Genomic DNA, 13076 nt, shown 5'->3' on the forward strand with positions numbered 1-13076 from the left:
TTTTATTTTTATGAGTATTAAGATTAGAAGTGATTCATACTGATGGATTTGTTGATGTGTGATTATGTTTCTGCCGCTAAACTCGATTTTTAACGTCAGGTGCAGACTGAATACATTCCTGCTGGTCCAGACGGCTAATTAGCACGATCAGTTATTAAAGAAAGCACTCAGTGCAGCTTCGATTAATCAATGTCTGAGGATTATAACAAAACAGATGTACAGCCCTACTGTACAGTCTCCCACAGTAGAAGCTCTCCAGGGCAGCCAGTGGACCAAGATCTCATTATGCCCCCTGCAGAGAATTACTAAACAAGCCTGGCATCATGCTGAGCTGTATTTACGTGTGCATGCACTCATGTTTTACTTTTGCTGGCCCTGTTTAGAAGGCTAATCCCTTTAGCTACAGCAGAGCATTTTATTCTGTAACAGCCCTCTGACTCCCCTCCTCCTCAGCCTCCGTTTCCTCTTCCTGACTCTCTCCAGAGACAATCCGGGATGAGGCAGCAGGTGGTCCGTTAGCCTTTATATTTGTAACGGTAAAGAAGAGCTTATCCTGCTAATGATATCTTAAAGAGAAACTCCATCAATTTTAAGAAATTAAGCAATTATTTAACGATTTACACGTAAACAAATTATTCAGAGTGGTTTGGTGTGAAATGTGACTTTCTAGAGAAATTTACAGTCGGAATTGTTCACTATGGTAGTACTAGGAACAAGACGTCATTATATCTGCACTACAAATATCACCATTTTATCTGCCATCCAAAATTATCAGTAAACTTACATGACAAGTCAAGCATATTTTCACAGACAAATCAACTGAGCAACAAGCAAAGATACAAACCTTCTGCATCACAGAGCTTAGCCAAAGCTCCATAATCAGCTAAATGTCTTGTATGTTTAAATGTCACGCTGATAATGGTAAAATAGTGCCAAGTTAAAAAATTGAATCTTTGGATACTATTTTTTCCCTACAACGCCCTGAATGTACATCTCCGTGCTGCTGTGGTGAAAGAGGGTCTGACTGCAGAGCCGCAGATTTATACACCTGCAGTTTCACTCCAGCAGAAACTGGAATCAAAGTAAGAAATGTTCTTAAGTGAAATAAATCAACTTGGTCGCTGTTAGCCAGCGTGTACATATCACTGTTAGCTCAGAACAGACTGTCTGAAGTGGGCCACAGAAAAAAAAAACTATCTACCTCGATATCCTAACTCATGGCTTTGGGTTTGTTCTCTCTCTCTCTTTCACTCAGCAAATTGATATGGATCTATGACATTTGGAGAACAGACCTCCTAGAAATCCTCCACACACTCTACATCTTCCAAAAATAAAAAGGTAAGAAAACTGTAGAAACTGTAAGCAAAGGCTTTAGGGCCATTAAAATCGTCAGACATCTGGTTCCCAGTATTATAATGGTAAGTAATTTTGACTCTGTAAATTTCTCTGGAAAGGTGCATTTCACACCAAACACCTCTGAATTATTTAGTTTACATGTAAACCCTTGAATGATTGAGTAATTTTACAAAATCGGTGGTCTTCCCCTTTAAAGTACAACAACAAAAAAAAAATGAAGAAGAGGAAAATCAAAGTCAATGAAACAAGACGTTACCAGGCAGCTTAGTCTGTTGCCATGGTGCGGAGTTTGGAACATAGCCACGCCTAGTTGCCGTGATTACAAGCAGGTCACCCAGGCGGTAGTGGAACCTGATGAAGGCGTTGCCGTCGGTGCCAGAGATCTCCCTAGTGATGGGCGTGTGGTTGGCAAAGATCTCCACGGTGACAGCGGAGAGGGGCTGGTGAGTGCTGGCGTCACTCAGGTGAACCTTCAATGCCACTTCTGCAAAAACAGCACAGAAAATCCTGTCAAAAATCATGACAAGTCAAGCATATTTTCACAGACAAACCAACTGAGCAACAAGCAAAGAAGAAAGAAACTAAAATACAAACCTTCCGCATCAGAGAGCCTAGCCAAAGCTCCATAATCAGCTAAATGTCAAGGCCAGTCTCAACTGATCAAGCTGCTGTTGAGCTTGTTTATATTTAATCATGCTGCAAAACCTGGACAAACCCGGAATCAGCAACTAAGTTCAGGAGTTTCTTCAACATCATCAAAAAATTTTTCCTCACCACAGACCTTTTTCTCAACGTAGGTCCTTAAAAATCTTTTTTTCTAGAGAAAGAAAACAGCCCACGAATGTCTGCATGCAAATACAAACTCAAACGTCATCATTTTTGAAAAGACAGAAGACACACCAAGTCATTTTCACACATCACTCACACACAGCATAATTAGTCAGTTTTCAGTCTCTTACAATTATAATGAAGTCCCTTTTTATGAGAGACAAAAGCCTCACTCTCCCAAAACAGCAATTACTGCAGCGCAGCGGAGCTGAATTTTCCATCCATTAAAAATATTCATTAAAGATGATTAATCAGACATAAATGTGCTTCTCTCCTCGAAAAGCTAGGGAATGAAAAGAGCGCGCAGAGGTTTTCAGGTTCCCTTGACCATTCCATGAGAACTCCCAAGAGAGCACATACGGAACCACCAATCAACACAGAGATAACCCTGACGGCTTCCAGCTTATTAGCCAATAGCGACAAGCTGTGAAAACAATGGATTGTGTTTCCTTCCTCTAGCAACTTCTGGCATGTTTAGGAAGAAACTGCAAAAGCACCCTTCCTGTGGAAAACTCCTAATACAGCTCTAGAGCCACAGAGCTACATCTCATAAACATTAAAGTGGAAATGGTCTCTGAAACCCTGGCATGGAAAAAGACAACACAGTGTGCCCATGGTTTTGAAAAGCTTCTTGGAAGCTTATTCACGACTAGGTAGCCTAAATGGAGTTGAATTTAAACTACTGAAGGAAACAACGGGCGCACGTCAACAATATTTATTTTATTTGTATGAAATAACACAATGTTTTCCTTCTTGATTGTGAGGTTGCTTAATTCTCATTGATATTCAGCATAAACAGACCAGGACGATAGTAATACGAGACTATTCGGTCCAGCTACGCCGGTCCGGAAAAGCTTCTGTGTCTGTTAACGGTCAGTATAAAGTGATAAAAAAGACATCACTCAAAGAACAAAGGGTTTCAGAGGCCAGACAGACGTCCACTGTTAGTTATCAGGCCTGCAGAAGCTTGTGGACTTGTATGTGGAACAACTATGCTCCTCTTCTCCAAGACTGTGGCTGGGTATCACAACGAGATACAGCTGATCTAATAAAACTGATATCTTCCTTATTAATACGTGGAAACAATGAGAGCCCAAGGGTGATTTCCCTTAACAGCATTTCTTTGACAGTTCCATCAATTTTTATTTATTAGTAAAGCTCTGTACATGTGAAGTACAACAAATGGGGGAATTATTATTATATATTATATAAAATTATTTTCTTTAGGTAAAACTGAATTTTACTACAGAGATATATTTTAAAGCAGTCTTTTTGCTGTATTTACAAAAACCACTGTTTAAGAATTAGGGCTGAAAGATTAATCGAAATTGCAATTTAAGACATCAACTTTCAAACTGCAAGAGCTGCATTTTTTTAAATTATAGCCTATATTCTTAAAAATATAGTTCTTCAAACGTCTTAAAAAAGATGCTTCTTTAGCAAAGACAGTCATTCTACATAGAACCACGAACACTCAGACCCATTTGCATGCATCAAAAGGTCTTTGCATGGTGAAATGGTTCTTTAGATTGGAGAATGTGTTGTATGCGGTTCTGTACAGCATCAAAAAAAGTTCTGGTATTGTTAGTTTGCTGCTTGTTGATGTCAAGTTCATAACAATAGAAGAACATTTTGGTTCTACAGAGAACTCTTCAAAACGTATGTGTGTTGTATATGGTTCTATAAGTCCCATAAACAACACATTCTCCATCAATCTGAAGAACCATTTCAGCACACAGAGAACTTTTTATGCACGCAAATGGGTTGCTGAGTCCTTATGGTTCACGTTGTCTTTACTAAAGAACCCTTGAAGAACCATTTTTATTATGTGTGTATATTAGCAGAACAGTTGTTAGTTTTAAGAGGGGAAATTGAACCTAATAAGAGTTTGTGAACTGCCTGTAGCTGAGTTAGACCAATCAGAGGCAACCAAACCTCCTTGTGTTGTGACATCACAACCACAACTTACTGGCAGTTTGACACACTACATTCAGGGGTCGAGCCTCAGGCCAAAAAAGGTGGATGTTCTGGTTTTCCTGGCCAAAAAATCAGGCCAGAAGCTCAATTTTAAAAGAAAATCACAATTTGACCTTTTCAACTACAAAACGTACTTCAGAACTTTCATATTTCATAAGCTACATTCAAAAGGTGGGTGTCGTATGGGGCTGCAACTATTTTCTTTCCAGTCAAATAGACATTGATGTAATTTTAAAACTTTATAAAAAAGAACCTGACCTCACAATATTTTTCCACTGAAAGTCATCCCATATTTCCACAAATCCGAGCTAAAAACTATAAACAGACTGTGTCTCTTCAGTGATAAACTCTGTAAAAATGATTTTTAAAAAATAATACAGAGTGTCTAAGATTTTTGACTTTCATCAGTAAATTGTAAGAATATAACAATATGTTTATGATAATAAAAACACCAACACTATACATGTATTTTATGCACTTACTGAATAATTTGGTCATGTAAATTCAGTTGGAAAGACCAAAATATACCCTGGAGAAAAAGAGGTTAAGTTGCAGTCGTGGATATTTTCCACAAATCGTTCAGCGCCATCAAGAGAAATCAAGCTATTACTATAGAAAAACTCTAAGCACGACTCAATTGCTATTCATGACTGCAACTTTGGTGGTCTTTCACACGGCCATGTAGAAAAGGACCCTAAATGACCAGACTATCTGTTGTGTGCCTCTCATCCCTCGTTACATCATAATGGTTTATGACATCACAGACACACTTTGATACAGAATAAAAGTGACTTGAAAGCTCTTAAGAAAATGAAAAAGGTGAGTATCAGCTTGACACGTTTTCACTTCAGCAAAAACAGTACAGATTTGAACAGGGATCTTCTAATATCCACAAACCACAACAAAAGAATCTCATTCTAATGTTTCATGAGCTAGTTTTGTCTAGACATTTACATAACATGGGTAATACAAAACACCACTTTATACTGCTCTCTGGGGTGGAAAAAAGGATTTGGCTGACCTGTTTAATAAGTTACAGTACTCAGCCACAACACGAAGCAAATAAAGTCTGGGGACTCACTTTGAAGTTGCCGTTAAGACTCAGCAGTAATAACAGGCACGACATAAGATGCCATGTTAAAACTGCCTCTATGTTTTCTCACCGTTTTAACAGGATGATGCTAACTGGCAACATTTTGTTGTTATATGGTATAACAGATCCCATTCATACCTAAAGGGGAGAAAAAGCTAAATGCCAATCACTGCACTGGATCCTGTGTGTATTTCAGGTAGTAATCAGTGTCCATACATGGCCTTGTGCTGCTTATAGACCTCAGAATAACTGTGTACAAACATCACCACATCTACATAAACCAAAAACAGACTTTGCCTTACGTTATCAGCATAGCACGGCCTCTATTCTCAATATCAAGCATGCACAAGAGAATAGACTCATTCATATATCATTGCATCACCTCCTGCACACTCTCCTGAGATTGCTAACACACATGGTGTCCACACCCACCCTAAACACACACACAGTGGATACAGGCAGGTTGGCTCATGGTCAGCTTCATGCTGAAAGACAAACACTTCTGTTAACCTAGTTTTTAAAAGAATCTTGCGGAAACAATAATTTACAACATCAAATTTCGCTGCCTGAATGAAATGTACTGCACTTGCTGTGTAAAACAATCATAGAAAATTACAGAGCTCACATAGAGGGCATGCCAAGCCAAGCCTGTGTACTCTAGCGAGAGACGCCGCTGCTGAGGCACACGTCTCCCGGTGTTGGGCAGACCACAAAGGCACACAAACGTTCTCTGGTTCTTAGCACACTAATAAACAGGAGATGATTCCATATTTGTTGGCCACTTGTCAAAAACTATGGCTTTCAAACCACTAATGTGGCATGTTTTTGTCATATCGCAGTCATATCACATCAGTTGTTGAAAATAATTGCGGTCAGCTTAACAACTGTGATGAGCTCAAATAACTGCAATCAGACATTTAAGTAATAATTCTGATGATCTTAGCTGTAAACGTTATATTTTAAAATGTCACATTTTAAAGATCCCAACACTTAAAATGTGTTCTTTAATGGTTAACTCCCCTTGGATGGTTTACTATGGTTAAATAGACAGATATTTGTGCCAAATGTATAACAGCAGCACAGTTTTCTATAAAAAATACAAGCTTTCTCAGTACACCTGGAAACAGGCATTTCCAGGTGCTACATAGTAGCTTGGGCATCACAAATGAGCTTAAACCTATCATGGTGCAATATATTAAAATGCTAGGTGCTGAAGCCAAACCAGCATCAGTTGGCTCTCGTTAAGAGTGACGCATGTTGCTTGACCCCTGTGGCCTCAGGCTTCAGGTCCTATGGCAATGCCATGAGGCAAGTAAAGCATGGTGCGGCAGCCATGCTGCTATACGTGAAGCAAAGCCCGAGAGGTCGCACTAAGCAAGTGACCCTTGGTGCCTGGGTGCTGACTTCATACTGCCCTTCACCGGTACCAGGCACTGCTCTAATAGCAGGTAGCATGCTATTGTTCCACCACAGGAAAGGTTAATTCCAGCTCACTGAATCTTCACTGACGCAAATTCTGAGCATAAGGATCTAAAGCTGAGCGGTTAAATCTGTGTATTTATGGAGTTGTTAGCAATGCTTGTTCCATATCTGACAGCATTTGCTACAAGCTAGCACTAGATAAGCAAGAAAAGCTTACACACAACCACACAGATTCATTTTGGCTCAGTGAAGCTTCACTGAAGTTCATAGAATAAAGACTCTAATTCACGTTAGTAACGCTACGTTTAATTTATACTTACACTCATCAGGCATAACATTATGTCCTTGTTTCTACACTCATTGTCCAGTTTATCATCTCCACTTTCTGTATAGCTGCACTTTGTAGTTCTACAGTTACAGACTGTAGTCCATCTGTTTCTCTGGTACTTTGTTAGCCCCTTTTACCCTGTTCTTCCGTGGTCAGGACCCCCATGGACCCTCACAGAGCAGGTACTATTTGGGCGGTGGATCATTCTCAGCACTGCAGTAACACTGACATGGTGGTGGTGTGTTAGTGTGTGTTGTGCTGGTCTGAGTGGATCAGAGAGTTTTTTAACAACTCAGTGTCGCTGCTGGACTGAGAACCATCCACCAACCAAAAATATCCTGCCAACAGCGTCCTGTGGGCAGCGTCCTGTGACCACTGATGAAGGACTAGAGGATGACCAACACAAACTGTGCTGCAGCAGATGAGCTGTCGTCTCTGAATTGACATCTACAAGGTGGACTGATAAGGTAAGAGTGTCTAACAGAGTGCACAGTGAGTGGACACAGTGTTTAAAAACTCCAGCAGCAGCACTGCTGTGTCTGAATAATAGATGTTCGACAGTCAGTAAAAATGCTTGGGGGGAAAAAGGTAATTTTCCATTTTATTTTATCAGCCACTCTTCACTTGTTGCCTAGGCTATCAGCAACTTTTATATTTTGGTATTGATTGCACTGAATGGTAAGTGCACATATCTGAATAGCATCAAGCAGTGTGTGTGCATATCCAAACGTAGGCATCACAGTGCACCCCACTGCACTTTCAGCCCAATTAAATATCGGCAAGGTCCCGCCCTCCTACTGCTTTGGCAACAGGGGTCAGCGTTTGTGTATGTGTGTGTGTGCGGGGGGGGGAGGCTTTATTGATCCAATCCACTGACAGGGGGAAAGGGATGTGTGGTGAGGAGGTTACAGTATCATCAGGGTTGACAGATTTGGAAGGACATTTTATTAATGACCCAGCCTTGGGCTAGTCATACTGGCACTGTCTCTGAACAGACTTCATTTGAAAACAACATTTCTCAGGCTCTCTCAGAACAAAGTCCAATCTCAAAATTTTTGTTTCAGCTAAAATTGCTAACAGAACTAAATGGGACCAGGTAACAGAATAAAATTTCATGAGGCTCCGTTTACTTCACCAAAATTAGACTTTAGTCCCACTCAGGGTGCCCAAATGTGCATATTCATAGACCTCTGCATTCTTAATAAGTGTAGGGACACTCCTGTGACATTGTTAGCTGTTTCCTGAGCATAACAATAATAGATCATGTTCAACTGTCAGTAAAAATGCTTGGAGGGGAGGGTCATTTTCCATTTCAGTTTATCAGCTACTTGCCTCTATTCATTTGGGTATTTATAACAAGCTACCAAAGCTGCTATTGGCACTGTAATCCATTTTGCTGTTGTCAGAAGAAAATCTCCATTTTTGGCATTTTTCAGTTTTTGACATAATTTAAAATTGCCTGTTGTACTTTACACTGTATATAAACGTCATGAAGAATGGACCAAAAGAAACCGCCCAAAAATTACTTCTGGCTCCATTGACTTACATTAAAAGTAAAATATGTTTTTTTTCCCTTCTCCTGCAAAGTTCTCATTTTGGAGATTTGAGGTTTTCTTGAGACAACAGCGATATATTAGTATTAAATCAGCAAATCGCATCTTGGGTGCCAAAATGAAACAATTTTCTTGATGCATGTCCATTTTTTATTTTCATGCTGAATCTGAATGTAGCTTAAACCCTGTGCACTTCTAAGCACCTGTTTCACCATCTAATCTAACTGGTAGTAGGCAGTATGGCCAAAAGTTTGTACCAAGGTAAAATAAAAATTTCTGACGGCTTCAGTACGTAACCTTGTGCATGTAACACAGCGGCTTGTCAGAGTTCGCCAAAAATGGTGTTTCTCACAAAATTCATTTCACATGGGTGTCCTTTATACTCGAGCATTCATCTACGAGTGTCAGATGCCGCTGGAGTCTTGTTTTCAAGAGTCACCCAAACTCTTCCCTGCAAAATGGGACCCTCAAATAAAAAGAGCATTACTTCATTATCAGGCTACTAGCAGCACTCTATAGGCAACCTGGCCTGTCTTCAGCAACAGTAGAGGAGGGTAAAGTTCAGCTCCTCACTGCTGGGCTTTAGTTACATTTAGGGAGTCATACCCCTTCAAAGAGGGGGGCAATTACTTATTATCACCCACCACTAATTCTTTGGTGATACTAAGCTGAAATCACATTAAATGGTGCATTAGTTACATTCTGGTGCTTCAGGCGTCAGAACTGCTGGACTATTTAAGGTGGAACGGGAAAATTTGCCAGCTAGCTACCGAGACATTAGCATGCTATTAGCGATTTATATGCGTGTTTTGAAGAAAATCACCATAATACACTGAAACAACATTAAAGTAAGATAATACCGTGGTTATTGTAATTTTTTAAAGGAGAAAATATACTAAATAGATATACTAAAATTTTTGGAAAACTCTCTCGTTTTAAAAGCTGTTACTGCAAATAAACCTACGGCTGTTTCCTCTCATGCTCATAATGCCCACTGTTGGAGAAACTTCAGACTGCCACACACTCTCACGCTCTAAATGAGTGAGTTTCAAAGCCGTGTTCAGTCCACATGCTTCAGACATAAGTCACTACAATAGGGCCGTTCTGGAATTAGGCTATAGATAGCTGTGGGAAGCCAGGAAGAATTACATATCCATAATTTTACAACTCATCTGAACTGTCAGAAGACATAAACTGACAGGTAAATCCTAAGAACTTACCTTAGATGGTGTGTCGCTCTCTTGGGAACCCCCTTTTCTTTGCTACTTTACAGTTAATCCTTCAGTAAACATAAAAAAGCCTCCTGAGATGGCTGCTAAACAAAGCCACAATCTTATGTTATATAGGGTAGGTTTACTAAAGTTGTGGGCTTTTATTACACACACATGACAATGGTGAGCCAATAATGACTGTAACTATGTGTAGAACAGTGAGATCCGACTTTGTCCCCCCATCAAGACAGGCTGTGCCATAATATCCTACTTTATAAAGTCTCAGAGTTTATTTAACCACGGGGTAAACGCAGAGTCTACATAAAAACCTGATCATGACGTGTAATTCAGAATCTTTCAAGAGAATCAGTCATGTTTCCCACCTCTTCCTTAAACTGCACTGAGCTGTTAAGTAATCTATAATAAACTTATTTATGCAGTTTCTGACACTATATATCAAACATTTAGAATAGTACAGTGGCAAACATTATAATCAGATAACCTGAGATTATAAAACAGATAATCTGAGATTATTTAACAACTTGACAGTCTGAAGTGTTGTGATTATTTAGGCATGCAGTTCATACAATGATACACGGGCCTTAGAGCTTGAATACAAACATAAAAAACAAAGTCCTGGCACCAAACACGCCTTGGCTGATGAAGTATATTCAAGAACTGTATAAATAAACTTTAGTTACTGAGGTGAAATGGACCAAGTGAGAGGATTATTGTAAACAAGCTCGCAGCAGACTCAACAGATTTATTAGCACAGCGTTTGTTTATTTATCTGAGTCATTCAGTGGAACCCGTCCATTTTTGTGTCCCTAACGTTTACAGATATGTTACACTTGAAAAACATGCTAAGGTTACAATTTATTTATATTTTAAAATAAACCTAAATTATTTTAACAATTACACCTTCTTGAGTCGTCAATTTAGCAATACTGGATTTTAAATCAATTCGAATTCTAAGCACCACAGAAGAGCTCGTCCTCACAGTCATGTGTAAAAGCTGAGGCCATATTTTGAGGCAAAAAAAAAATTCTTCTGCAGTTTTAACTGCAATAATTTATACAGGACTATAAAATGTGTGACTTAAATGACAAAGAAAACAAAGACCAAATAAATATTATAAAATATATAATAAAAGTTCCCCAGGACTCGTGTCACTGGTGTTACTGTACAAGAAACAATCTCTTATTTTGAAATACAAGTCACACTGATGACATCACTTGACTTACCTGTTTTCTCAGGATCTATGAAGAAAAGCTCATGGTCAGTCTACTGCGTCTTTTTAGTTATCAGACATTTTCTCATTTAGCTCATGATTTCATATGAAGCTTTTAGCCGAAGTCACTGGTGTGACCGACTTTATTTTGGGGTAATTTTGAGGAAAAAAAAAAAGAACACAAATGGATTAAATTACGTTTTAGTTGATATTCCATGACTGACAACATGTAGTTTGATGCTCTGTAGCAGAGATTTTGTAAAAGGCATTTTCCATTAAAAACATCTCTGGTGTTACCTTTCTTATGCGGAACAAGTTACCTAACAGTAACACCAGTGACTCCCATGAATAGACAAAAAAAATGGACGTTTCTATAGAATGACCCGTATATTAATACCACTTTCCTATAATAAACAATCGCTTGGGCAGAATACCTACGCATGTACAGACATGCACCTGTTTCTCTTTAACACAGGTGCAGTGCAGGTAGATCATTGTTTGTGGTGTGTTTACTCAAAGCTTAGAGCTTTCGACACGCTCCGCTGCTATTCTGAAGAGGACACCACTCCTTCACTGCCGAGTCAATGTTTGATTTGACCTCTAACAAAAAATAGCCGACTAATGCCTTCGCAGAGACTGTGCTTTTGCTCTTGGAGGGCCAGAACAACTGCTGATCCGCAAAGAGACAATAAAACTGTCAGGCACCATCTGTCATCTCTCCCTCTCTCTTCTAGACCCTCTATCCATAATCCTATACACCACAACTTCTCCTTCCACTCCTCTTCTCATCTTGTCCACTCATCAGATCCAGGGCTTTTTTTAGGGTCTAAAGTTTTAGCATTAAAGCCTCAGAACATTCTGCTCTCTCTCACAGCAGGTATTATTTGGGTGGTGGATCATTCTCAGTAGGTTACAATTTATTTGACGAAGCTGATGTGGTGGTGATGTGTTAGAGTGTGTTGCGCTGGTACTAATGGATCAGACCCGGCAGTTTTTAAATAACTGTGGGGGTCCTGACCATTGTCGAACAGAGTGAAAGGGGGCTGTCATTATGCAGAGAAAAAGTTCAATGACAGTCCATTGCTGTAGTAATGGACAAATAATGTAATATGTAGTACGTAATAAATGGAGTAATGTAACAAAGTGCACCCATATGTTAAGTGGTGCTAATGAAATGTACAAAGAGATTTAAAACAAGGTAAGTGCACCGGTTTCTCTACAAGTGTAGTTTCTCTACACATTTCAAGTAATATGAGACACCACATTAACTGCTTGCACTCTTAACATTTCTGTGGTTTAATGGAGCACATACATACTGTTAATGTAAACGTTTTATTGTAAGTTTTTTCAGGACCCTCAGGCACCTTGACTCTCTCACCACCCTGTCTCTCTCGTCTCATCACTGACAGTAAAGATTACTCAACTGGAGTTTTCACAGTCCACGTGTTGCTGTGTGGAGAGGGACAGTGTCACGCAAAGCAAGCCAACAAAATTACTGTTTTGTGAGAGGGAAAAACCCAAAACAATGCAACAAACCCATCCAAATATGGGAGCAATTTAGTTTAATTGGTATTATTCATGCAGAGTTGAAACGGCTCACTGTCGCATTGGTAAGCTGTTTCATTCTTATCCCTGTGTACAAATGCAAAGTCACTTTAGACACCACTCACACAATCCTTAGGGCAAGATTAAGATTAAGGCCACATAATACTATCAACAACACAGGATGTTAAGTGGCTTCTACACACACGCACGCACGCACACACACACACATGTGTGCGTGTGTGTATATATATATATATATATATATATATATATATATATATATATATATGTGCGTGTGTGTAGAAGCCACTTAACATCCTGCGTTGTAAGTCATGTAAGTCAATTTCCAAATGAGTGCCCGAATACTCACTCCTAAAATGACCTTTGAAACAAGTAATATTATATGAATTATTTGTTCTTGATCCCCTTCAGCTCCTGTGCTGTACTAACCATGCACAGAGGCTATTTTTCATTAACACAAACACCTGTGAAACTGGCAATTTCACTGAAATAAACTGATTTCCTGTCATGT

General features: G+C 39.3%; 1 protein-coding gene across 2 annotated transcripts in view; it reads right to left on the reverse strand.

Moving 5' to 3' along the window:
• Window positions 1-13076, reverse strand: part of fam171a1 (family with sequence similarity 171 member A1) — a 64375-nt gene that overhangs the window by 34086 nt on the left and 17213 nt on the right. The window contains exons 1-2 of one of the 2 annotated variants that reach the window (XM_037534168.1): window positions 2316-2432; window positions 1613-1840 (exon numbers count right to left, since the gene is read on the reverse strand). Coding sequence is in view for 1 of the 2 variants with exons in the window: in XM_017715633.2 (XP_017571122.2) it covers window positions 1613-1840 (228 nt within the window). In the remaining variant the exon portion in view is untranslated. Of the gene's footprint in view, window positions 1-1612; window positions 1841-2315; window positions 2433-13076 lie in introns of those variants that run through there. The other variant, XM_017715633.2, reaches the window with a different exon arrangement.

This window comes from Pygocentrus nattereri, chromosome 24, assembly GCF_015220715.1.
Source record: "Pygocentrus nattereri isolate fPygNat1 chromosome 24, fPygNat1.pri, whole genome shotgun sequence".
NCBI classification, from domain to species: domain Eukaryota; kingdom Metazoa; phylum Chordata; class Actinopteri; order Characiformes; family Serrasalmidae; genus Pygocentrus; species Pygocentrus nattereri.